The 27,581-nt window shown below is 39.7% G+C and overlaps 3 protein-coding genes and 1 long non-coding RNA gene across 4 annotated transcripts; 3 read left to right on the top strand and 1 right to left on the bottom strand.

Moving 5' to 3' along the window:
* The first annotated feature begins 89 nt into the window (after nucleotides 1-89).
* LOC122835656 (ladderlectin-like) lies at nucleotides 90-27,179 on the top strand. The gene is made up of 8 exons (XM_044124916.1): nucleotides 90-356; nucleotides 456-521; nucleotides 694-712; nucleotides 1,172-1,266; nucleotides 1,464-1,598; nucleotides 2,124-2,235; nucleotides 2,505-2,591; nucleotides 27,055-27,179. Exons 2-7 carry the CDS (start codon nucleotides 456-458, stop codon nucleotides 2,570-2,572), a joined length of 495 nt encoding a protein of 164 aa, XP_043980851.1. The 5' UTR covers nucleotides 90-356; the 3' UTR covers nucleotides 2,573-2,591; nucleotides 27,055-27,179.
* Nucleotides 2,574-27,179, bottom strand: LOC122835975. The gene is made up of 2 exons (XR_006371381.1): nucleotides 27,138-27,179; nucleotides 2,574-2,674 (listed from the first exon to the last, which is right to left on the bottom strand). It is a non-coding gene; the product is annotated as an uncharacterized LOC122835975 (long non-coding RNA).
* Nucleotides 7,232-15,034, top strand: LOC122835315 (galactose-specific lectin nattectin-like). The gene is made up of 7 exons (XM_044124316.1): nucleotides 7,232-7,487; nucleotides 7,587-7,652; nucleotides 7,830-7,845; nucleotides 12,768-12,862; nucleotides 13,089-13,223; nucleotides 14,442-14,553; nucleotides 14,815-15,034. Exons 2-7 carry the CDS (start codon nucleotides 7,587-7,589, stop codon nucleotides 14,898-14,900), a joined length of 510 nt encoding a protein of 169 aa, XP_043980251.1. The 5' UTR covers nucleotides 7,232-7,487; the 3' UTR covers nucleotides 14,901-15,034.
* LOC122835370 (ladderlectin-like) lies at nucleotides 23,181-27,179 on the top strand. Its single transcript, XM_044124448.1, has 7 exons — nucleotides 23,181-23,337; nucleotides 23,437-23,502; nucleotides 24,401-24,416; nucleotides 24,966-25,060; nucleotides 25,261-25,395; nucleotides 26,612-26,723; nucleotides 26,985-27,179. Exons 2-7 carry the CDS (start codon nucleotides 23,437-23,439, stop codon nucleotides 27,056-27,058), a joined length of 498 nt encoding a protein of 165 aa, XP_043980383.1. The 5' UTR covers nucleotides 23,181-23,337; the 3' UTR covers nucleotides 27,059-27,179.
* Nucleotides 27,180-27,581: the final 402 nt, after the last annotated feature.

Below are 27,581 nucleotides of genomic sequence, written 5' to 3'. Positions count from 1 at the left end.
CTTTTTTAATACACTTCTGTTATCAGAGAGTACATTCCATACAAGAACACTGTTCTGGACAGAGAAGCAGAAGTGGCAACATCAGCCGCTTTGGTCCGGTTCTAATCAGTTCTTATGGTACGTAACTCTTCACGCTACCAGGAAAACGTCCTTGGCCGAATCCTGGAAGATTCTGCAACAACTTGAACACTTTTTTAAAAAAGTGACAAAAACGAGAACAGACAGTGACTTACTCAAAGATTTCCACTTCAGACAAACAAACTGAAGGTATATAAAGTCTGTGTTTCCATCTCTGAGACATCCTGTGAGCAGAAACTGCTGCTGGAACAGACTCTTCAACTAATCATCAAAACAAGGTAACATTTAAAGTCCTACTGCTCATCATGATGCTTTATGTCTTGATTGAGTTGATTTGTGATACTAATTATTAACTTTCCTAACGATTCTTTCTACAGATGGCTGCAGGTCTTGTCTTCACTCTGCTTCTTGGTCTGAGCTTTGGACTCTGGGATGGAGCTGATGTAAGTATGGAGAAGGACTTAAAACAATGACTGGTATATCGCTGTTGTGAGCTTTGGCTGACTGACGTAGATCAGATGGAGCAATCTGAGCCATCATTTGGTCGAAGTTCAGTGAGGAAACTTTGTTTTGTTGGGAATTTTGTCCTAAAACTTTGGGTTTTTCCATCAACAGGCCGGATGTCACCTGAGAGGTTCGTGCTTCTTTATATTGTTGGAGTTTCTAACACCTTAAAGACAACAATTACATTGTAAGAAGTTCTTTAAAAAAATAGGAAACTTTTGCTTTATTGGGTCATCCTTTCAGTCAAAGTACTGGACTTCATTTCTGTATAAAGTCAGTTAATAATTTGTTCAGTCAGTATATATTGTATAGAAACTTTCCATCCCACAAGACGTCTAGGTCACAGTAGTTTTTACAAAAGGTAGCTAGAAATGCTAAGCAGGCAAATTATTTTCTGAATAAAATAACTGAATCAGAACCAATGAATGTCATTTCAGAGGTTTTTCATGTAAATATATTTTCTAATAACTATTATATATTTCAACTTTTAAAATATTTGATGCATCTGAACTAATGGGACTGTGTTTGGTGTTAAAATGATGCTGATAGTCAGATTTATGTATTTACTTTCTCTCGTCACATTTCCCAGCTCCCACAGAACTTGACTGCCCTCCAGGCTGGAGTTGGTTCGACCGTCGCTGTTTCATCTTTGTGAATACTCCTGTTACCTGGACTTCAGCTGAGGTACAGCAGATGTGATGGTCACTGCAGATTTCAAAGAATGTACATTTATTGATATAAGACAATAAATTTCACCAACAAGGTTACAGAAACTGATTTCCATTAAACAAATAGAATCATAATTTCTAAAGGTTGATATTCAGGTTCACCAACTGTCTCACTGCACAGAGGAAAGTTTAAACCACTGTTGTCTTTTTTAGGATGCTTGCTTCCTATTGGATTCACATCTGGCCTCATATAACAGTATGGCGGAGTACACCTTCATCAGACAACTTATCCTCAACAAAACTACAAGAAACGTACCAAGTTGGGTTGGCGGTTTTGATTCAGTAGAGGTGAAATTTTATAAACACACAAATAACTGTTTGGTTTATGACTTTTTATGTCAAGATCCATTTCTCATGGAACTTTTAGTAAATGCTTTGAGACGACATTTGTAGTGAATTGTCTTTATATAAATAAAGTGAACTGAATTGAACAGGTGTTCCTAATAAAGTGGTCAGTTCAGTCAAATACATTCCAGTTGATCCTGGTTTTAACACGATGCAGTTAATTGCAGATTAGAATATGAATTGGTCAACAGTTTTCTCAGGAAACCCAGTTTGTTGTATTGAATCACTGACCATGCTAAACTCCCTCATGCTGAGGAAGCATGTGGCAACAGTGGAGAGGAAAGAGAGGAGACCTCCTACAGAACCAGAACCTGCTTCTGTTTTTCCAGCGACTGCTCCGACCAGCTGAGGGTTTTAAATATAAACCATCCAAACACAGTTCATGTTTTCTATAATGACTGACAGAAGTCTAGGTTGGTTCTGTGTGATTTGTTTGGATAGGAACTTAAAACTAAGATGTTCTTTCAGGAAGGTGAGTGGTTTTGGAGTGACGGTTCCAAGTTTTGGTTTACTAACTGGAGGCCCGGAGGTCCAAATAATGATGGTGGATTCGAACATTGCATTATCATCAACTACAATGGTATTTATTACTGAGAAATCATAACTTGTAATTTAATAATTTCATTTAAATGTATATTTTTATAATATCTTTGTATCTGGTGACTTAGTAAGTAGGAGTTTGTCCTGTAATCGGTGGGTTCCTGGTTCGAACCCCCACTACATTCATGTCTGTTGTGTCCTTGGACAAGACACTTCATCTGCCCTGCATGCTTTCTGCAACTGATCAAATCATGTCCAAGTCTTTGTCAAAGGTTTGCAGTCAGGATTTGTCTTTTTGTCTATTTACAGAAGAAGAGTTTATGGCTGATGAGGAGTGTACCAAGGTGTTTCCCTTTGTCTGTGCCAAACCCCTGTAACCTTCTTATCCCTTTTAATCTGAAATGCCCATATGCCTTTCCTGCTGCTGATGTCACTTCCACCTGGATGTCAAGCCTCGATGACATCACTGCTGGAAGAACCTGAATTCATTTTATTTGATCACTTAAATAAATCTTTTCTTTCTCTGTAATCTGATTGATTTTGTTGTAAGATTTAAAATGTGTCAAAATTCCTATTAAGCAGCAACTATAAACTAATTGGTAATAGTGTTGTGTTCTGTGTTTTTCTGTATGTTTATTTCTAGTTTCCTGTGTGTCTGAGTCTCTGTGTTGTCCTGTCTCCCCTTGATTAGTTCCCAGGTGTGTCTCGTTCCCTGATTACCCTCTTGTGTATTTAGTGTCACCTGTGTGTGTCTGTCGTCGTCGGGTCCTACGTCTTCCTACGTCTGTGATTGTTTTCAAACGTTCATCTTGGAGTTGACTGTTAAGTCCTCGTAATTGCCTGTTGCTACCTGTAGCGAGCATTAGCCTTCCGCTCAGCAGTGCTGCCAGGTCTGTGAACTGTTTGCTATATTTTGGTTACTATCATTAAACTCCTCAACTACACCTAATCTGGGTCTGCTGCATTCACCGTCACCACCTCACCTTATGACAAATAGTTCTAAATCTCAGCTATAACTTTATGCTGAAAATCATCAGAATATCAGTGCATCAGTATACTAACAAAAATCTATAAAATATGAACAGTTTTCACAAACTGAACCAACTGTTTTGAAAAAATTCACTAGTTTCATAAATATTTAACACCTAATGAAACCTTGTAAAAATGTTTGTCATCATAAACCTCTGAAACACCAGAGCATCTTTAGTTAAAAATCTGTTGGCCCCAACCAGATTACTGCAGATGGGTCGTTATTGTGTCTTACAGCTGGATGATGATCCAAATCACACATGATTCACATAGCTGAATGTAACCACAAAGAGAATATATAGACTGCTTAAAAGCACAGGAATGTTGGTAGTAAAAACCTAGATTTATAAAATAAATGCAATGTGCCTAAAACTGTTGTGGCTGCGTTTACATGTTTGAATGTTAACTGGAAACTTAAAAATGGACATGCAAAACTATTTTCAAGTCCCTTTATTTAAACTGCATTATATTTTATCATTCATCCTTCCTTTGTCCTCACCTGCTTGTCCTGGAAGGGCTGAAGAGAGCCTGGTGCACCTGGTCAGAGGTTTGTTTCTGATTAGAAGTTGTCGGATCATCCGCCAATGTTTTCCATCATCCTTTTGTACTGGAAATATTTAAATGTTACATGGCGAGTCGGGAAATGGCTTAATTATTCCAGGATTCAAGTGATCTTTTAAAAGAAGGTTTTATTCCTTCCTGAGCTTCTGGTTTCTGTTGGTACTGTTTTATTCTTGGCCTATATTGTGATTTTTGGGTAATTGTAACAGGATCCATTAGGGTAATTAGCCCTACATCTGTTGGAACACAATGTGGTGGGCAAAGAGTGCAGGTCATCTTCATCAGATTGACACATTCATGGTTACTTGAAGTTCAGCTAGTGGTGTTTCATCAGCAGGATTAGACAAAGATTATCTTGTTATAGTTAAGATCTCACTTTTTTCTGTTATCTGGTTAAGAAATGGTAATTGTAAGGCACACAGGTTTTTCAGTTAGTGTGGCATAATGCTTTCAACTCTCACAGCCTTCATTCCACCTTGTGTGGGGAAAACTATAATGCCAAATTTTTCCGTTAAGTCGTGTCCTAACAGGTTAATGGGGCACTGGGTGATATTACAACAGAGGCATGCAGTCTTTTTCCTATTTGAGTGTTACAGATTTCAATGGAGCATGACATCCACTTTTGTGATGTTTGACCATTTGCTGATTTTACAAATATGGGAGTATTAGATGCTTTAAGCCCTATACTGTCTTTAACGCAAGTTCTACACGCTCCAGAGTCACTTAAGAAAGTCACATGCTTACCATTGATGGTCAGAACAATACATGGCTTTTCTTTCAATGCATTTAGCAGTTCCCAGGCCCCATACACATTCACACTTTAGGTCAAACTCTCGTCTGTGATTTTTGAATTATCTAGTCACGCTTGAAAAGATCGTGGGCTGGCCCTGCTTCCTCATCTCCTTCCCCTGTGGTGTGGGGCTTGCATCTGATTTGGGCATTCTCTAAACCAGTGTTTCCCAATTCCAGTCCTCAGGTCCCCTGCCTGCATGTTTTAAATTTGCCTCTATACCAGAACAGCTGATTCAAATGATTGCATGACATCTTCTGCAGCCACCAAGTCCTGCAGCCTGTTAATCACCCAAAGATTCAATCCAGGTGTGGCAGAAGGGAAACACCTAAAACATGCAGGCAGGGGGGCCTGAGGACTGGAATTGGGAAACACTGCTGTAGACCAGTGCTCTGCTGCCCTGCAAATCCAACGGCCTTCCTCTGTTTTTGGTGTTCTCTGTTTAGCCCGAGAGAACCCCCGGCCCTGGGGGGCCGCCCCTGTCTCCTCCAGAACCCGCCTCTATTTCCTGGAGAGGGTTGGGTGGCATGAAATGAGAACACTGCCTCTGAATTGGATGTGGGATCAGCCCAGAAGATTTGTGCTCCCTCTCCACTTGCACTTCCTCCTCCCTTTTTTGTATGTTTCTCAGTGAGATGTGCATTTTCCATTAGCTCCTGAATGATGGAGGTGTTAAATGTCACAAGTTTTTTTCTGATCCATTCAGTGACAGATGGATGGAAACCTGACATTAGCATATTTTTAAGGGGAGTCATTTCAGTCATCATGTGGGATGCTGCTGTGGAAGCTATATTCTTTTTCAAAGCGGATTTTGAAATCATCTACAGCCTCCCTGGGGTTTTGTTTAATTGAACTAAGGTGGTAGTAATCTGTGTACTTAACAGACTTTCTTAACCCTTTGCTATAATTCATCTCACTGACTTTGTTGTTCACTACTCGTGGGACCCTGGTGTGGGAGTACCTTTGTTGGGTCACAGGAGGAGTGTCCAGTATAATTGCCCCAGACTTTTGCCCAGTCTTCCCCTAAGGAAGATTGCTTGGCTTGGCCAAATTAATGTCCATTTAATCCATAGGAATTATGAATTCCTTCCATATCTGTGATCCATTTATCAGTATCTGATTGTGGGGGAGTTACTCCTTCCACAGCTTTTCAATCTTCTTCAAGAGACCTTGGATGGAAGCCCATTATGATGGGTTTTTCACAGTTGTCTCCTGGATTAGGATTTGCAACCAGAACCATTGGGTATAACTCTTTTGGTGGCACAGGTAGTGACAGGTATAATTTCTGGTGAGGGCTAGAGGGATCCGGAGTGTTAGAAGGATTATATGAAGGTGGGTTTTCCATTTGTACATGGACTTTAGCAGCCATCACGGTCGCTTTACTGCAGGAGGATTGGGACGGGCCTCGTGTTTCCCGTTTTCAACCACAAAACAATATTGATTGAATAACATCTTTTCAATATTACTTCATTGGCTAGAATTGGATTATTGTTTAATGATTTATGCAAAATCAATTGTCAACCTTAACCATTACGACAAAGATGGCGGCGCATGAACAACACGAGGCTCAGCGTCTCTCCAGAATCTGCTATTTAGTGGGTTTTTTTATCTATTCCTTACTGGACATTTTTCTCAGAATTGCATCGCTGCGCTAAAGCAGACAAAAGCTTCTGGATCTTTGGAGCTACAATTTTGACACCATGATCGCCAATCACCAACTCATCCCAGAGATAACCAGAACACCGGAGACTGGATGGCAAATTCCAATCCCTCGCCGTTGACATACAGTTGATTCTAGATCACACATGCATCATCCTATTTGCATCAAACAGGATAAAAAATAACATTGTTAATCTCCAAAAATGGTAAGGATTATATCAGAATTTGACTCTGGTGCGGCCCATAAGCTACTGGATCAGAAGTATCTCTATAATAAAAAGGAAAATTCTCTAAATGTGCTATTTGGTGTACAGCACATTAAAAGCCGTCTACCTGACGGCCGTCACCTGCATAACATAGATCCTGAAGTGCTTTAAACGATAGAATATCGACACATGCCAGTCTGAAGAGGAGTAATCATTGGCCATCTCCTTCTGGATGACATAAAGAAATAACTCACTGATCCTAACCCTGATATACAGCAAACTCACTGGACCATCATTCAGACTGCAGAAGCTTTCTAATAGTTTCCAAAGAAGGCAAGGTGAATGCAGCTAAACAAGAGGAATCATCTCTAGACCTCTGTGACAGGATTGTCTTGTTCTGGAGAAGGATCCAGAAGCTGCCCTGTTTTTAACACAGATGGACTGAAGCTGGTTTGTGAGTCTTCAGGATGGCCGAATGCTCTTGTCCTCTGCCACGGAGTCCTTCTGGCATGACAGATCCCACTTCTGACACCAAGAATGTGGTGCAAATTCCTAATCAAACAGGTAGAGAAACTACTCAAGAATTGATAAAGTTTCAACTTTATCTCCCAAGAGTTTTATTTGAAGGCAGTCAAAAGACTCTGAATCCAACAGAGTCAGGAAAAGCAGAGCAACATCTCACAGATACGTCCTTTTTTAATACACTTCTGTTATCAGAGAGTACATTCCATACAAGAACACTGTTCTGGACAGAGAAGCAGAAGTGGCAACATCAGCCGCTTTGGTCCGGTTCTAATCAGTTCTTATGGTACGTAACTCTTCACGCTACCAGGAAAACGTCCTTGGCCGAATCCTGGAAGATTCTGCAACAACTTGAACACTTTTTTAAAAAAGTGACAAAAACGAGAACAGACAGTGACTTACTCAAAGATTTCCACTTCAGACAAACAAACTGAAGGTATATAAAGTCTGTGTTTCCATCTCTGAGACATCCTGTGAGCAGAAACTGCTGCTGGAACAGACTCTTCAACTAATCATCAAAACAAGGTAACATTTAAAGTCCTACTGCTCATCATGATGCTTTATGTCTTGATTGAGTTGATTTGTGATACTAATTATTAACTTTCCTAACGATTCTTTCTACAGATGGCTGCAGGTCTTGTCTTCACTCTGCTTCTTGGTCTGAGCTTTGGACTCTGGGATGGAGCTGATGTAAGTATGGAGAAGGACTTAAAACAATGACTGGTATATCGCTGTTGTGAGCTTTGGCTGACTGACGTAGATCAGATGGAGCAATCTGAGCCATCATTTGGTCGAAGTTCAGTGAGGAAACTTTGTTTTGTTGGGAATTTTGTCCTACAACTTTGTTTTTTTTTTTTCCATCCACAGGCAGCTCAAATGAATGGTAAGTGCTTCTTTTATTGTTGGAGTTTCACCCAAAGGAAAACAATTACATTGTGAGATGTTATTTAAAAAGATAGGAAACTTTTGCTTTAATGGGTCATCCTTCCAGCAAAAGTACAGGACATACTTTCTGTATAAAGTCAATTAAGAAATTGTTTAGTCAGTTCATATTGTATATAAATGTCCCTTCCCACAAGGTGGAATGGTCACCATAATTTTTACAGAAAGTAGCTAGAAATGCTAAGAAGGCAAATTATTTTCTCAATAAATTAACTAAATCAGAACCAATAAATGTGTCATTTCAGAGGTTTCTTATGAATATATTTTGAATTATATTCTCTAATAACTCCTCAATCCTTTTGTTAAAGTGCAATATTTTTATGTGATTATCCATTTAATTTAACATTGATTATGCTTTTACATAATAATTAACATAATTACATAGCCTGTATTCCATATTAATTGCTCATACTTTTAATGCATTTCTACCATAATGTTTGATGCTGTCAGGAAAGTGGGATGTCATGTTTTCTCTGTGGTTCTACACTTCCAGTATGTAGCCACAAGAGGGTGCCACATATGAAGTAAATTAATAAATTGTTCAGTCAGAATTGTATAGAAACATCTCATCCTACAAGGCGGATAGGCCAGTAGTTTTTACAGAAGGCAGCTGGAAATGCTAAGAAGGTAAATTATTTTCTGAATAAAATAATTGTATCAGAACAGATAAATGTGTCATTTTAGAAAGATGGGAGCCGGGGTTTTTGGACCTGTGTGTGGATTTCTATTTCCTTCCACCTCCACAGGTTCTCCACTAGATGGATCCATGGGGCTGCTGTCACCAGAGGGCGGACCTGCTGATTATTGATCACACCTGCAGATAATCCCAGTTGTTATCCTGCCTTTAAGAGGAGCAGGGTGTCAGTCTTGATGCCTTAGTGTTGTCTACTGTGGTACTTCTAGCCTCAGAGAAGTCGCCACTGTGGTTTTTTCCTCAGGTTTTTGTGATAACCTTTGAGCTCATCTTTTTTAAAGGTCTTCTCGATGTTTCCCTGGAATCTGCTCTTTAGTGTCACCCTGGTTACTTTCTCAAGTCTCAAGATCCTCTCTCCATTTCCTGGTTCCATCTTCCCTGACTGATGACCCCCAAACTCCTCTTCCTCAAGTTCTCGCCGCTTAACTGTCTGCCCTCCAACACCACCACCTTCCAGCAGCTCCACCAAGTATTCAGGATCTAATCTTGCTCCTCATTCTGGTTTACCTTCCCCATGATGTTTCTAAGAAAAGCTACATCATCTCATTACTCACAGGCAGAATGATGAAGTTGGTGGAAACCCAGTTCCAAAAAGTCAATAATTATGGGATTATGTTCAAAGAATTCTTGGTGGAGTTAAAGCAGACTTTCAGTCAGGATCCCAATCACGTTTCTCTGTCCAGAAATCTATAGAAATTATAACAGGGTAATGAATTAGTCAAAGAATTTCCCATTGACTTCAGAATCTGTGCAGCTGCTTCCCACTGGAATGCATCTGTGCTTAAAAGTGCCTTTTTCCATGCACTCAACAATTTTTTGAAAGATATTTGGTTACATTAGACTAGCCAAAATTTTGTAACAAATGAATTTCCTTTGCCACCCTTTTGGATAATTGACTGACAGAATGTAATAGAAGAGATTTACAACTTCCAGGTCCAACCCACCTTGCACTACTCCCATGTCACGCCCACCTTATCCACCAAAAGCCTCAGAACTTGAACTATGCAGATCGGTAGAACCCGGTTAACTCTGGAGTGTCAGAGGCATATCGATTCATTGCAGTGCCTTTATTGCGGGGTAGTGAGACATTTTATTACACACTGTCCCATTTGACTCCACTACGACTCACTGCTCTCTATGGCAAGCCATTACCTCAGATCATTCATATGACTAAACTCCTCCATCTCATCACCTCTGGTAAACACGGTGAAGAAATTTCCTTTTTTGTTTTTCCCACATCTAGCTCTTCTGTTTTCCTGGGTTTTGGCTGGTTACGACAACACCATCCACACATCAATTGGTCCAAATTAGATATTGAGACCTGGTCTTCCTCTTGTCACTCCACTTATCTCCGTTCAGCCTTTTCGCCCACATATACCTTCTGAATATCCTGATCTCACTGCAGAATTCAGTAAAACTCAAGCTCTTTCCTTACCCCCTCATCAACCTGTGCTATTGCTCTCCTGTACGGTGCTCCATTACCCTCCAGTCGGTTATTTAATATTTCACGCCCAGAACCAGCAGCCATGAACACTTGCATAAGACTCGCTTGCTGCAGGCATAATGCGCTGCTCTTCTTCCCCGTTAGGAGCGGGGTTTTTCTTCGTGGAAAAGAAAGATGGATTCCTATGCTCCTGCATCAACTACCGAGGTTTGAACCAAGTCACTGTCAAAAATAAATATCCTCTCCTTTTAATCTCCTCAGCTTTTGAACCAATTCATGGTGACACCATCTTCATAAAACTCGACCTTCACAATGACTACCACCTGCTCTGGGCCGGCCAGGGGGCTGAACTAAAGACCACCTTCAAAACTCCCATAGGACATTATGATTATATGGTGATTCCATTCAGTCTCTGCAATGCTCCCAGCTTCTTCCAAGCCCTTATTACTTATGTCCGCCAAGATTTTCTGAACACTTTTGTTTTTGTGTACTTTGATGACATCCTCATATACTCCAAAATTCAGTCAGATCATAGTAAACATATTTGTATGGTTCTCCAGCACCTTCTAGGAAACAAACTGTATGACAAAGCAGAGAAGTGCGAATGGCATAAATCATCAGTTACCTTTTTAGGGCACATCCTTTAGTATGCACAGGTATGGCCTACCCCTGAAAAGACTCAGGCAGTTCTTGACAGGGCCTTACCACAAACATTCAAACAACTACAAAGATTCCTGGGTTTCATTAATTTCTACTGCCACTTTATCAGAAATTACAGTCAAAGAGCTGCGCCTTTAACAGCCCTAACCTCCTGGACTACATTTTTTGGACCCCCAAAGCCAACACCGCCTTCCTCCATCTAAAAAAAACTTGTTTTCTCACATGCCCATACTCAGCCAGTCCAGCCCCAGCAAGCAGTTCATTGGGGAAGTGGATGCATCCAAGACTGGAGTTGGAGCTGTCCTCTGTACAGAGTTCTGATAACAAAATTCACCTATCTGCATTCTTTTCCTGCAGGCTCTCTCCCACCAAGAGTAATTATGACATAGGCAATAGAGAGCTAATGGATATAAAACTTACCTTGGAGGAGTGGCGTCATTGGTTGGAGGGTGCATAACATCCTGTGCTGGTCTGGACAGAACACAAGAACCTCTCTTATCTTCAAGTAGCCAAACATTTAAATCCCTGGAAATCCCATTGGTCACTATTCTCCTGTTTTAACCTCTCTATTTCTAACAGACCCGGTTCCAAGAAGATAAAGCCTGATGCACTATGCACCTGATGAATCTGAAAGAACCTTCTCCCATTCTACTGCCCACCTACTCCACAGCCACTGTCACCTGGAAAATAGAAGACGTCATTAATCGAGCTCTACAGTCCAAACCAGGTCCTAAAACTAGCCCACATAACCATACGTATGTATCGGCGTCATTCAGAGCCAGCGTCATCCACTGGTTTCATTCTGCCAAATTCTTTGCTCATCCCAGAATCAGTAGAACTATAGCTCTCATCAATCACCTCTTCTGGTGGCCATTAATTCATTAAGAAGTCAGAAAATACGTCCTTGCCTGTTCAATCTGTGCCCACAACAGATCTTCTCATCACCATGTGGTCTGCTCCAACATCTACCCATCTCCAAGAGACCCTGGTCCCACATCTTTTAGACTTTGTCACAGGACTCCTCGTATTCAAAGGTATGACCACCATCTTGACCATTATCGACCATTTTTCTAAGGCTCATCACCTTATTCCCCTCAGAAAACTTCCCATGGCATTCCAGACAGCCCAACTCCTTGTCACACATGTTTTCTGTTTTCATGGCATCCCCCAAGAAATCCTACCAGACCAAGGTCCTCTGTTCATTTCATAAGTCTTGAAACAATTCTGCTCAGCCATCGGAGCCAAGGTCACACTCACATCTGGTAATAATCCACAATCCAACGGACAGTCTGAACGAAGGGATCAAAAACTGTAATCCACCCTCAAATGCCTTACCTCCACAAGTTCATCTGAACGGAGCCATAACTTACCTTAGGTTGATTATGCTCAACCTAAACCAGTGGCAGAACATTTTTGCTGCTACTGGTTTAACTCCTTTTCAAATATCTCTCAGTTATCAACCTCCGTTTTCCCTTGCAGATGAGAAAGACATGTCAGTTACTTCTGTTCAATACTACATCCGTCATTGCAGAAACATCTGGTCTAATACCGTCGCTGCTCTAAACCAAACTTCAGAACAGAACCACCTCTTCACTGACCGGAGAAGTATCCCAGCTCCACAATACTCACCTGGTCAGAAGGTTTGTTGTTCCCGGCTTCCAGTCAAGTCCTCAGAAGAACACATTCATTCACATTTACTTGTTTGTTCAAGAAATTATTTACTTCTCTTCGTCTCCTGAGAGTGTTCTGCATGTGGGCCAAAAACCTACCTAAAACCTTGACAGAGGTTTTTCATGTAAATATAAACTCTCATCTAATAAAATCTTTTGTTAAAGTGAAGTATTTTTACTTGATTATTGACTTAATTTAATATTGATTCTTTTTTTCTATTATTAACTGACATAAATCCCATTTTTATAACCTGTCATTTAGATTAATTTCTCATATTTTTAAATGAATTTTTACCATAATGTTTGATGCAACTGAACTTCTGGACTGTGTTTAATGTTAGAATTATGCTGAGTAACAGATGGATGCATTTACTTTCTCTCTTCATATTTCCCAGTTGCCGACTGTGATAAGTGTTCTCCTGGTTGGACTTGGAACGACGGTCGATGTTTCCTGTATGTGAATGTTAAAATGACCTGGGCTAAAGCTGAGGTACAGCAGCTGTGATGGTCTCAGCAGATTTTAAAGACTGTAAATTTATTGATATAAGATTCACCAACAACAAGTTGGTGAATCTTGTTGTTGGTGAAGAACAACAAGATTTGTTTAACTGATTTCTGTTAAACAAATTGAACCATAACTTCTGAAGGTCGATATTCACCTGCACCAACTGTCTCACTGCACAGAGGAAAGTTTAAACCACTGTTGCCTTTTTCAGAGACTCTGCCTCTCATTGAATGGACATCTGGCCTCAATGCGCAGTACAAATGAGTACAACTTCCTGAGAGACCTTATCTACAAAGCAAGTGGAGCACACACAACATCCTGGGTTGGAGCTCATGATTCAGCAGAGGTGAGAATTCATAAACATACAAATAACTCTGTTTGGTTGATGACTTCGTATGTTGGCCTTCTATAACCTGAAGAACATTTCCAGGATTAAAGGACTAATGTCTCAGCCAGATCTAGAGAAACTCATCCATGCGTTTATCTTCAGTCGTATTGATTATTACAACATAGTCTTCACAGGTCTGTCCAACAAATCAATCAAACAGCTGCAGCTGATCCAGAATGCTGCTGCTGGAGTTCTGACTAAAACCAGGAAGATAGAGCACATAACACCAGTTTTAAAGTCTCTCCACTGGCTCCCTGCAGCTCAAAGAATAGACTTTAAAATACTGTTGTTAGTTTATAAATTACTGAATGGTTTAGCACCACAATACATTAAAGATCTGCTGCTGTTGTATCAACCTTCCAGAACCTCTCAGGTTCTGGTTCTGGTTCTGCTCTGCATCCCCAGAACTAGAACCAAATGAGGAGAAGCAGCATTCAGCATCTATGCACCACAAATCTGGAACAAACTTCCAGAAAACTGTAAAACAGCTGAAACACTGACTTCCTTTAAATCTCAACTAAAAACCCACTTGTTTAGAGTTGTATTTGAAACGTAATCAATTATAAATTTATTGACGGAATCTGACTTGATGTTGATTCTATGTTGCATTGTGCTTTTGTGTTTGATTTGATGTAAAGCTCTTTGAAATGCCTTGATGCTGAAATGTGCTATACTAATAAAATTTGATTGATTGATTGATGTCAAGATCCATTTCTCATGGCACTTTTAGTAAATGCTTTGAGACGACATTTGTTGTGAATTGTCATTCTATAAATAAAGTGAACTGAATTGAACAGGTGTTCCTAATAAAGTGGTCAGTTCAGTCAAATACATTCCAGTTGATCCTGGTTTTAACACAATGCAGTTAATTGCAGATTAGAATATGAATTGGTCAACAGTTTTCTCAGGAAACCCAGTTTGTTGTATTGAATCACTGACCATGCTAAACTCCCTCATGCTGAGGAAGCATGTGGCAACAGTGGAGAGGAAAGAGAGGAGACCTCCTACAGAACCAGAACCTGCTTCTGTTTTTCCAGCGACTGCTCCGACCAGCTGAGGGTTTTAAATATAAACCATCCAAACACAGTTCATGTTTTCTATAATGACTGACAGAAGTCTAGGTTGGTTTTGTGTGATTTGTTTGGATAGGAACTTAAAACTAAGATGTTCTTTCAGGAAGGCACCTGGATGTGGAGTGATGGTTCCACGTTTCTGTTTCATAAATGGGGTCCTGGTCAGCCAAACAACTATCGTGGAAACGAAAATTGCATGGACATCAATCTAGGAGGTATTTGTTCCTGGAGATACAGAATCTGTAATTTAATAATTTCATTTAAATATATATTTTTATAATATCTTTGTATCTGGTGTCTTAGTAAGTAGGAGTTTGTCCTGTAATCGGTGGGTTCCTGGTTCGAACCCCCACTACATTCATGTCTGTTGTGTCCTTGGACAAGACACTTCATCTGCCCTGCATGCTTTCTGCAACTGATCAAATCATGTCCAAGTCTTTGTCAAAGGTTTGCAGTCAGGATTTGTCTCTTTACAGGAAACGACCATGTGAATGATGATACCTGTTCCAAGGCGCTTCCCTTCGTCTGTGCCAGATCCGTCAAAGCTTCTCATGTCATTTAATCTGAAATGCCCATATGCCTTTCCTGCTCGTGATGTCACTTCTACCTGGATGTTAAGCCTCGAAGACATCACTGCTGGAAGAACCTGATTCCACTTTATTTGATCACTTAAATAAATGTTTTCTTTCTCTGAAATCTGATTGATTTAAAATATGTCAAGTTTCCAATTAAGCAGCAACTATAAACTAATTGGTACTAGTTCTAAATCTCAGCTATAACTTTATGCTGAAAATCATCAGTGTTGGGTCTATTTTAGTTCCCAATCTGCAAAGTATCTACCAAAAACACAAGTTACTTCTTTTCTGCAGAAGCGGGGAGGAGAGCCAGATGCAGAGAACTGCTGGACAACACTGTCTGGGTTCAACTCCGCCGGCTCTCTGTCCTCAACTGCTTTTTATTATGATCACAAGGAAAGACGTTGGGCTTTTTCACACAGTCACAAAAACAGTTTATCAGAGACCTCTACCACAGGATGTTCTTGAACCCTCTGTGGGTGTGCCCATACAAGGGCACAAGGCTGACCGTTATAAATCAGCTTCAACAGGCAGCTGATAACACAGGAATGTGTAAATGCTTTTAACCTCCAAGCAAACATCCAGAGAACAGTTAGTAATGTACCCCAAAAGAAAAGGAGCCAAGTAAACAACACAAAAGAATAATAATATGAAAACACAACCTTTCAAATAAATTAATAATTAAATTAACTTAGATGATAATTTTCCTAGCATTCTCGCTCCCGTTTTTCTTATTATTACGGGAGGAAATAATAAGAAAATAGAGTCTCACTCAAACATCAGGAATACATTTCTTGCTGGTGCATTTTCAATGCATCTTTCACATTAGACATTGGAGTCTCCCTCAGACATGGAAGCAACAAGTTTATACTGATACATAAAATTTCCAACGGTTTTAGCTATCATTGATTTTAAACATGGTACTATGCAGGTAGTAAAAATACAAAACAATAAAAGAATAACAATAAGAGGCATCATTATTTTCGATAGGAGAGGCCACCATTGTCAAGACATAAGCCAAGAGAGAAAATTTCCTGCGTCCTGTGACATGGCCTGTTGCAGATTTTTCAAGGCAGACATTGCTTCTTCAATATTGGTTCCATTAGCATTAGAAATATAAATACAACATGTTTTTCCTATCATTACACACACACTACCCTGAGTAGCTGTCAGCATGTCCGACACCACTCTGTTTTGATAAACCATCAAATACATTTCATTGAGTTGTTGGTTCTGTCCTTTCTCAATGCCCTGAATCTTCATCCTGGAGTCCAGTGTCTCAATCATCAATGTGGATTTTGCTACTCCAACCCATAAAAAAGAGACAGTCCCCATTTTCTGCAGTACTCCAATGTTTGTGTTCACTGGGAACATTAGAGCCCCAGATATGATCATGTGGTTGGAAAACAATTCCTGTATTTCTCCTCTGCTGCATGTGGTGGGAGTGCACTGAACAGCCCAGTGTCCTGGAGAAGAATGAATGCAGACCAGGTCCTTTGTTCCTGGCTTCATTACAGCTGTCATCCTCGATGGGTATCCAGCAACATCGCTGCAGTTAAAGATAGGTGCACATCCTTTTCATCACAATGGCACCATCTGAAGCAGGGGTCTCAAACTCAATTTCCCTGGGGGCCGATGGAGGTAGAGTCTGTGTGAGGCTGGGCCGCATCGGGTTTTTCACAAGAAAAGCTCTTACAAATACATTCCAATGTTATCAAATGTCTTTATTTTTATTTTTTAAACACAAAATAAGATGAAAAAATAAATAAATTAACAATTCCTAAGAAAAAAAAAATAATCAGTAATAAATAAATAAAATAATAATAATAAGAAATAATAATAACACAGCAGCTATAGAAGACTAGATAAATGTAATTATAATAATTCAGATTCAAATGGCTGTATTAACAGTCCTTTAACCTTTAACTTTCTGAACATGAATGGAACATTGAACATAAACTGTTATGAATATAACAGTTTATAAACTGTTTCTTCTGCCTACTTCATACTGCTAGAGGTCTGGCAGCGCTTCCTCTCGCATAGCCGAGCCACATTTGGCTTAAGGGAGGAGGCAGTTGAGACCCTAAGTAGAGCTTGAAGATGCTCGTCAGTAAGTCTGGACCTGTACTTGGACTTATTAAAGTTCAAGGTAGAGAAGAGCTTTTCGCATAAGTATGTGCTCCCAAAAAGACACATGGTTCACTTGAACATTTGGGAAAGCTCAGGGAAGCTGGGTGGCAATTCTCTCAAAAATTGCCCAAGCTTGTCTGCTTTTCCACTCACCTCCCTGAACTTGGCTTTGAGTTCAGAGTGGCACTGCGGGTCAATGAGCTCCATTTGAAGCACTGTGATTGGTAAGTTAGTTCAGCTCCGCACACAACACTGACACATATCAAACTCGCGGGCCACGCTAACATTAAACTTTCATATTAAGGTGGGGGCCACAAACTATCGTCCCGAGGGCCGCATCTGGCCCGCGGGCCGCGAGTTTGAGACCCCTGATCTGAAGTGTTGTAGAGTAGGTTTCCTGGTAGAATTTGGCATCAAGTCTACCAGGAACTGCTGGAGATGTAGCAGTTGGTCATGTTCCGTTCTCTGGCCAACATCTCCACATAATTCTGCCATATGTTGTCATGGTGATGGTCTGAAAGGCATCCTAGCCAGTTCTTCACAGCCATGGTGTGGACAAATCTTCCGCCTCAATGGATCGAGTTGCCACAATGCAAAAGAGGCCCCATCTCCATGGGGAACCCTTTTTTGCTAGGTTACAGAGATGTTAGCGTTTACCCGGGTCTCTTTGGAACAGGGGTTAGATGGTTTCTTCACCAACGTTGAGATGAATGGTCCTAAAAAACCAAACCCCTTTATATTCAGACTTCCTCACTGTTGCTGCCTTGGATTCCATCACTCTCTGCAACTTACAGTGGCTTAGGTGGATCCAAGATGGTCTCTCTGCAATTTTTACTGCAGCAGGAGTGGTCAGAAGTACTTGGAATGGTCCCTCCCAGCTGGCCGAGTTCTATCTCTTAATGGCCTTGATAAAAACCCAATCACCTGGTTGCACCGCCTGAGGGTCCTGTAAAGACAGAGGTTTTTCTAACAGGGAATTTGCATTTGACACTTCTTAGACTGTAAAAATTCTTTCATGTAATAAATATCACTGTCATCTGGTGGTGATGTGGTTTCCTTAAACAAAGGAAGCTTAAAAGCTCTGCCGTGTACTATTTCAAAAGGAGTTAAACCATTCCCAGTAGGCACAATTCTCATGTATATTTTCACTAAATCCAAACATTCAGGCCATGGCCTTTTGGTCTCTTCCATACATTTCTTAAGTCTGGATTTAATTGTCCCATTTGTTCTTTCCACCAAACCTGCACTTTGTGGTTGATAGGCACAGTGATTTTTTAATGTTACCTGCAATCTTTCTGCCATTAGTTGAATAACTTGGTTTACAAAATGTGGACCATTGTCACTGTAGATTTTCTGTGGAATGCCATGATTAGGTATGATAGTTTAGCATATTGCTTTAGCTACAGTTAGTGCATCTGCATGTTTTGCTGGGACAATTTAAACCCATTTAGAGAGAGCATCTATCATCACTAGGCAATATTTATAGGGACCACTCTGTGTAAGTTCAATAAAATCCATGTGCATTGTCTGGAACAAATGAGAAGGTTTTGGGAAACTTCCTCTTTTTGGTCTCGTGTCCTTCAGGAGTGTTTTTAACACAGATTGGTCATGCAGTACAAAAGTGTGTAAATGCAGGAATGTGTAAATGCTTCTAACCTCCAAGCAAACATACAAAGAACAGTTAATAATGTACCACAAAAGAAAAGGAGCCAAGTAAACAACACAAAAGAATAATAATATGAATACACAACCTTTCTAATAGACTCAAAATTTTATGAACTTAGACAATGAGTGGGATCATTTAAATTAACTTTGGGCCAGGGTTTTCTATTTAAAATAATTACACAGTATATATGCAGAAAGTTTGCCCTTACTGTACATTATTAATAAACACTATGAATAAAATAGGCTGCAAAGGCCTGCATATATAAAAACAGAATAAAGAATTAAATAATTCTTTATTCAGCCTATTTTATTCATAGTGTTTATTAATATGATTCTTCTGCCAAATGAATTGGTTTTATGGAGACCTTAACAAATCTGAAAACTCAAACTTGACAGATGTGTCAGGTTTGTGTGAAATGTATGTGTTTCAAAGCTGTTGCTAAAGTTGCAAAAATCTCCCCCAGCTCAACAAGGCCCAAGCTCTTTCAAAAGCAGCCCAAAGTACCAAAAAGGAATTCAGACACTTTGGTTTGAAGTTTTGATTTTGACATGATTTTGTTATGTCTCCTACACAAAACCTTACTGAGACACCAAAGCTTCAGTGATTGATCCAAATCCGGTTCCCTACAATACCCAATGGAGAAATGATGACATCACTTAAGCCACGCCCACTGAGAACAGGAAGTGTCATGTTTTACTCTGTGGCCGCTATCTGACCCCTTTGACCTAATCAACATGAAAGTGTGTCCAGAAACTGAAGACATGTTGACATGACATGGTTTCTAACTGACCTGCTTCGTTGGAGGATGTGGGTGTGGCAGTGTGGAAAAGTCACAAACGACACCATTGCCGTATGTTTGGCTCTAAATTCCATGGCCTAATTACTCTACAGCGCCCCCTAGAATGCTTTAAAGGATCAGCTTTTTTATGCATATTGTATCTAAGCGATCTCCTGCTACAACATTTGACACACAAACTTCAGAATCACTCAACACAGTCTTGACACATTGAAGACCAAAAGTTATGAAAAACGTTTCTGTACATTTAAGCATGTGGGCGTGGCCAAAGCTCAAATCTGACCATTGGCCATGAAACATCAAGATGCAATAACTTCCCCATACAAGGACACAGCCGCATCAGACTTTTTGTGTCTCATTACAGACCAGCCCTCCTCACGATCACATGGTCAATTGGTGACATCACTTTAGCCCCAACCCCTTCCAAACAGGAAGTCGCCTGTTTTTCTGCAGGATGTCAGAGGCCGGAGCAGCACTGAGCTGTGAGGGCCACCAATTCTGCTTGTAGCTTAAATTTATATTCTATCTTTGTGTGAATCTATTTGATTTGATTGCCTGTCATTGTGTTGATGTTGCATTGAAACTTCCCCAGAGAGGGACAATAAAGTTATTTTGACAAAGTAATTATTTTCTGTGTTAAATTTCACAGATAAATCAGATTTTACTATGTGAGTTTTTTCCTAAAAATATGTTTATTAGGGTGTCCAAATTTTTATGATTGCAATCTCTCAAAGAGTTGAAAAAACATTTCTACATGGGATTATTTTTGATGTAAAGGTTCAATATCATTGAATCTATTTGTTAGTCACAAATTCAACCGAAGTCTTAATGTAATGATCTTTGACTGTTTAGGTTTTTTGTCCCCTTTGCTTCAGAGTTTTCTTGTATCTATTTCACCAGCCTATTGTGATCATTCACCCTTCTTAAGTTTGCATAGTTGCTGTCTTTCGCAGCTGTTCCTTATTCCACAACAAATGTATTTGAATTCAATGTCATTTTCTCCTCATCAATCAGTAGAAAAGGTCTCTGGTTGTTCTGGTTTTTGCTGGTTCCTCATACTGGCCATACTGGCTTTATGTGATCCTTCTCATGGATGACATAAAGCTGCATGTCAAGAATGAACTAGAAATTTGCCTCTATACCAGAACAGCTGATTCAAATGATTGCATGACATCTTCTGCAGCCACCAAGTCCTGCAGCCTGTTAATCACCCAAAGATTCAACCAGGTGTGGCAGAAGGGAAACACCTAAAACATGCAGGCAGGGGGCCTGAGGACTGGAATTGGGAAACACTGCTGTAGACCAGTGCTCTGCTGCCCTGCAAATCCAACGGCCTTCCTCTGTTTTTGGTGTTCTCTGTTTAGCCCGAGAGAACCCCCGGCCCTGGGGGGCCGCCCCTGTCTCCTCCAGAACCCGCCTCTATTTCCTGGAGAGGGTTGGGTGGCATGAAATGAGAACACTTCCTCTGAATTGGATGTGGGATCAGCCCAGAAGATTTGTGCTCCCTCTCCACTTGCACTTCCTCCTCCCTTTTTTGTATGTTTCTCAGTGAGATGTGCATTTTCCATTAGCTCCTGAATGATGGAGGTGTGAAATGTCACAAGTTTTTTTCTGATCCATTCAGTGACAGATGGATGGAAACCTGACATTAGCATATTTTTAAGGGGAGTCATTTCGGTCATCATGTGGGATGCTGCTGTGGAAGCTATATTCTTTTTCAAAGCGGATTTTGAAATCATCTACAGCCTCCCTGGGGTTTTGTTTAATTGAACTAAGGTGGTAGTAATCTGTGTACTTAACAGACTTTCTTAACCCTTTGCTATAATTCATCTCACTGACTTTGTTGTTCACTATTCATGGGACCCTGGTGTGGGAGTACCTTTGTTGGGTCACAGGAGGAGTGTCCAGTATAATTGCCCCAGACTTTTGCCCAGTCTTCCCCTAAGGAAGATTGCTTGGCTTGGCCAAATTAATGTCCATTTAATCCATAGGAATTATGAATTCCTTCCATATCTGTGATCCATTTATCAGTATCTGATTGTGGGGGAGTTACTCCTTCCACAGCTTTTCAATCTTCTTCAAGAGACCTTGGATGGAAACCCATTATGATGGGTTTTTCACAGTTGTCTCCTGGATTAGGATTTGCAACCAGAACCATTGGGTATAACTCTTTTGGTGGCACAGGTAGTGACAGGTATAATTTCTGGTGAGGGCTAGAGGGATCCGGAGTGTTAGAAGGATTATATGAAGGTGGGTTTTCCATTTGTACATGGACTTTAGCAGCCATCACGGTCGCTTTACTGCAGGAGGATTGGGACGGGCCTCGTGTTTCCCATTTTCAACCACAAAACAATATTGATTGAATAACATCTTTTCAATATTACTTCATTGGCTAGAATTGGATTATTGTTTAATGATTTATGCACCATCAATTGTCAACCTTAACCATTACGACAAAGATGGCGGCGCATGAACAACACGAGGCTCAGCGTCTCTCCAGAATCTGCTATTTAGTGGGGTTTTTTTATCTATTCCTTACTGGACTTTTTTCTCAGAATTGCATCGCTGCGCTAAAGCAGACAAAAGCTTCTGGATCTTTGGAGCTACAATTTTGACACCATGATCGCCAATCACCAACTCATCCCAGAGATAACCAGAACACCGGAGACTGGATGGCAAATTCCAATCCCTCGCCGTTGACATACAGTTGATTCTAGATCACACATGCATCATCCTATTTGCATCAAACAGGATAAAAAATATCATTGTTAATCTCCAAAAATGGCAATAGGATTATATCAGAATTTGACTCCGGTGCGGCCCATAAGCTACTGGATCAGAAGTATCTCTATAATAAAAAGGAAAATTCTCTAAATGCGCTATTTGGTGTACAGCACATTAAAAGCCGTCAACCTGACGGCCGTCACCTGCATAACAAAAATCCTGAAGTGCTTTAAACGATAGAATATCGACTCATGCCAGTCTGAAGAGGAGTAATCATTGGCCATCTCCTTCTGGATGACATAAAGAAATAACTCACTGATCCTAACCCTGATATACAGCAAACTCACTGGAACATCATTCAGACTGCAGAAGCTTTCTAATAGTTTCCAAAGAAGGCAAGGTGAATGCAGCTAAACAAGAGGAATCATCTCTAGACCTCTGTGACAGGATTGTCTTGTTCTGGAGAAGGATCCAGAAGCTGCCCTGTTTTTAACACAGATAGACTGAAGCTGGTTTGTGAGTCTTCAGGATGGCCGAATGCTCTTGTCCTCTGCCACGGAGTCCTTCTGGCATGACAGATCCCACTTCTGACACCAAGAATGTGGTGCAGATTCCTTATCAAACAGGTAGAGAAACTACTCAAGAATTGATAAAGTTTCAACTTTATCTCTCAAGTGTTTTATTTGAAGGCAGTCAAAAGACTCTGAATCCAACAGAGTCAGGAAAAGCAGAGCAACATCTCACAGATACGTCCTTTTTTAATACACTTCTGTTATCAGAGAGTACATTCCATACAAGAACACTGTTCTGGACAGAGAAGCAGAAGTGGCAACATCAGCCGCTTTGGTCCGGTTCTAATCAGTTCTTATGGTACGTAACTCTTCACGCTACCAGGAAAACGTCCTTGGCCGAATCCTGGAAGATTCTGCAACAACTTGAACACTTTTTTAAAAAGTGACAAAAACAAGAACAGACAGTGACTTACTCAAAGATTTCCACTTCAGACAAACAAACTGAAGGTATATAAAGTCTGTGTTTCCATCTCTGAGACATCCTGTGAGCAGAAACTGCTGCTGGAACAGACTCTTCAACTAATCATCAAAACAAGGTAACATTTAAAGTCCTACTGCTCATCATGATGCTTTATGTCTTGATTGAGTTGATTTGTGATACTAATTATTAACTTTCCTAACGATTCTTTCTACAGATGGCTGCAGGTCTTGTCTTCACTCTGCTTCTTGGTCTGAGCTTTGGACTCTGGGATGGAGCTGATGTAAGTATGGAGAAGGACTTTATTGGAAAAGACGACTGTATGCTGGGGTTAAAGTAGTTTTAAATTCTTGCTGCCATTATGAGAAAAATCGTCAGTGGCTCATTGTGCAAAGCAAAACCAATAGTCATAAGTATTTTACCGTGCTATAGGCTACCTGCATGGATAACACAGAAGTAGAAGCACTTCACAATATGTAAAAGATATATAGTTTGGTTCTGCCTTACAGGGTGGAGAGCTATTTGTTCCATTTATATCAATTGCTGTATTACCAGTAAAACAACTTGTCTAATTTGTCCTTTAAATTGTTTGCAAATCCTGAACTTTTACTTTTACTTGAATTTGTTTTGAGGACATTGAGTTACATTTGAAGTAATATCCATTAATGAGTAAAGATAAACATAAGAAAACACCAGAAACGTTGTCTTGATGAGCAGAACTTTTTCTCATCATAAAGTAACTAAAGTTAAATTTTAATGAGCCACATGTTGCTTTTAATTTTAGTAACTACATGTATTTAAGTGCAATTTTTATTAATCCAAAATAACTGTAGTTTTACTTGAGTAGCCAACGTTTTTTGTGCTCTTTCCACCTCTGCTGACATGTATTAACATTGATAATTTCATCTAGTTGCATCTGCAGTAACGTTTTATGTTCAGCATCGCTCTCTTTTCTATTGAACAAATGAGTAATGGTTTTCTGCACTTTTACCAGGTTTTTATTTTGCTCCAATTAGAAATTCACTGGTTTTTATTTTAAAGTCTAGACATGATAAGCTATTCATTGTGTCCTGTTCCAGAGCAAGTGGCATTTTCTATGTCTGTATAGCAACTATGTAACACGAAGAAACTTTGTTTTGTTGGGAATTTTATTCTAAAACTTTGGGTTTTTCCATCCACAGGCATGTCAACTGGAAGGTGCGTGCTTCTTTTATTTTTGAAATTTCTAACACCTTAAAGACAGTAAAATACAATAAGAAACTTTTGCATAGATTGGCTGTATTGGGCCATCCCTTCAGCAAAATTGCTGGACTTAATTTTTGTATTAAGTCAATTAATAAATTGTTCAGTCAGAATATATTGTATAGAAATTTTCCATCCCACAAGGCGTCTAGGTCACAGTAGTTTTTACAGAAGTCAGCTAGAAATACTAAGAAGGCAAATTATTTTCTGAATAAAATAATTGCATCATAACCAATAAATGTGTCATTTCAGAAGTTTTTCATGTGAATATCTTTATTAATAACTGTCATCTAATAAAACCTTTGGTTGAAGTGCAGTACTTTTAGTTAGTTATTGAATTAACATTGATCATGCTTTTTTATAATTACTAATTGACATAATTCCCATTTTCATAAGCTGTAATTCAGATTAATTTATCATATTTTTAATGTATTTTTACCATAATGTTTGATGGTAAAAATACATTGGATGGATGTATTTCCTTTCCTTCTTCATATTTCCCAGTTGCCGACTGTAAAGAGTGCCCTAGTGGTTGGGATTGGTATGACGGTCGATGTTTCCTGTATGTGACAAGAAAAAAGTCCTGGGCTGATGCTGAGGTACAGCAGATGTGATGGTCACTGCAGATTTTAAAGAATGTAAAGTTACTGATATAAGACAATAAGATTCACCAAAAACAGGGTTACAGAAACTGATTTCTGTTAAACAAATTGAGCCATAATTTCTAAAGGTTGATATTCAGCTGCACCAACTGTCTCACTGCACAGAGGAAAGTTTAAACCACTGTTGTCTTTTTCAGTACCACTGCCTCTCATTGAGAGCAAATCTGGCCTCAATCCACAGTACAAATGAGTACAACTTCCTGAGAGACCTTATCTACAAAGCAAGTGGAGCACACACAACATCTTGGGTTGGAGCTCATGATTCAGCAGAGGTGAAAATTCATAAACATACAAATAACTCTGTTTGGTTGATGACTTCGTATGTTGGCCTTCTATCACCTGGAGAACATTTCCAGGATTAAAGGACTAATGTCTCAGCCAGATCTAGAGAAACTCATCCATGCGTTTATCTTCAGTCGTATTGATTATTGTAACGGCGTCTTCACAGGTCTGTCCAACAAATCAATCAAACAGCTGCAGCTGATCCAGAATGCTGCTGCTGGAGTTCTGACTAAAACCAGGAAGATAGAGCACATAACACCAGTTTTAAAGTCTCTCCACTGGCTCCCTGTAGCTCAAAGAATAGACTTTAAAATCCTGTTGTTAGTTTATAAATCACTGAATGGTTTAGCACCACAATACATTAAAGATCTGCTGCTGTTGTATCAACCTTCCAGAACCTCTCAGGTTCTGGTTCTGGTTCTGCTCTGCATCCCCAGAACCAGAACCAAAAGAGGAGAAGCAGCATTCAGCATCTATGCACCACAAATCTGGAACAAACTTCCAGAAAACTGTAAAACAGCTGAAACACTGACTTCCTTTAAATCTGGACTAAAAACCCACTTGTTTAGAGTTTTATTTGAAACATAATCAATTATAAATTTATTGATGGAATCTGACTTGATGTTGATTCTATGTTGCATTGTGCTTTTGTTTGATTTGATGTAAAGCTTTTTGAAATGCCTTGCTGCTGAAATGTGCTATACTAATAAAATTTGATTGATTGATTGATGTTAAGATGCATTTCTCATGGCACTTTTAGTAAATGCTTTGAGACGACATTTGTTGTGAATTGTCATTCTATAAATAAAGTGAACTGAATTGAACAGGTGTTCCTAATAAAGTGGTCAGTTCAGTCAAATACATTCCAGTTGATCCTGGTTTTAACACGATGCAGTTAATTGCAGATTAGAATATGAATTGGTCAACAGTTTTCTCAGGAAACCCAGTTTGTTGTATTGAATCACTGACCATGCTAAACTCCCTCATGCTGAGGAAGCATGTGGCAACAGTGGAGAGGAAAGAGAGGAGACCTCCTACAGAACCAGAACCTGCTTCTGTTTTTCCAGCGACTGCTCCGACCAGCTGAGGGTTTTAAATATAAACCATCCAAACACAGTTCATGTTTTCTATAATGACTGACAGAAGTCTAGGTTGGTTTTGTGTGATTTGTTTGGATAGGAACTTAAAACTAAGATGTTCTTTCAGGAAGGCACCTGGATGTGGAGTGATGGTTCCAAGTTTCTGTTTCATAACTGGGGTCCTGGTCAGCCAAACAACTATCGTGGAAACGAAAATTGCATGGACATCAATCTAGGAGGTATTTGTTACTGGAGATACAGAATCTGTATTTTAATAATTTCATTTAAATGTATATTTTTATAATATCTTTGTATCTGGTGTCTTAGTAAGTAGGAGTTTGTCCTGTAATCGGTGGGTTCCTGGTTCGAACCCCCACTACATTCATGTCTGTTGTGTCCTTGGACAAGACACTTCATCTGCCCTGCATGCTTTCTGCAACTGATCAGATCATGTCCAAGTCTTTGTCAAAGGTTTGCAGTCAGGATTTGTCTCTTTACAGGAAACGACCATGTGAATGATGATACCTGTTCCAAGGAGCTTCCCTTCGTCTGTGCCAAACCCCTTTTAATGTGAAATGCCCATATGGCTTTCCTGCTGGTGATGTCACTTCCACCTGGATGTCAAGCCTCGATGACATCACTGCTGGAAGAACCTGATTTCATTTTATTTAAATAAATGTTTTCTTTCTCTGAAATCTGATTGATTTAATTATAGGATTTAGAATATGTCAAGATTTCTATTAAGCAGCAACTATAAACTAATTGGTAATAGTTCTAAATCTCAGCTATAACTTCATGCTGAAAATCATCAGAATATCAGTGCATCAGTATTGTAATAAAAATCTATAAAATATGAACAGTTTTCACAAACTGAACCACCTGTTTTGAACAAATTCACTAGTTTCATAAATATTTTACACCTAATGAAACCTTGTAAAAATGTTTGTCATCATAAACCTCTGAAACACCAGAGCATCTTTAGTTAAAAATCTGTTGGCCCCAACCAGATTACTGCAGATGGGTCGTTATTGTGTCTTACAGCTGGATGATGATCCAAATCACACATGAATAGACATTTTTCAGCAGACAGAGAATCA

Source organism: Gambusia affinis, linkage group LG01, assembly GCF_019740435.1.
Source record: "Gambusia affinis linkage group LG01, SWU_Gaff_1.0, whole genome shotgun sequence".
Classification (NCBI taxonomy): domain Eukaryota; kingdom Metazoa; phylum Chordata; class Actinopteri; order Cyprinodontiformes; family Poeciliidae; genus Gambusia; species Gambusia affinis.
The sequence above is the reverse complement of the archived record's forward strand: the minus strand, read 5'-3'. Positions and strand labels throughout refer to the sequence as shown.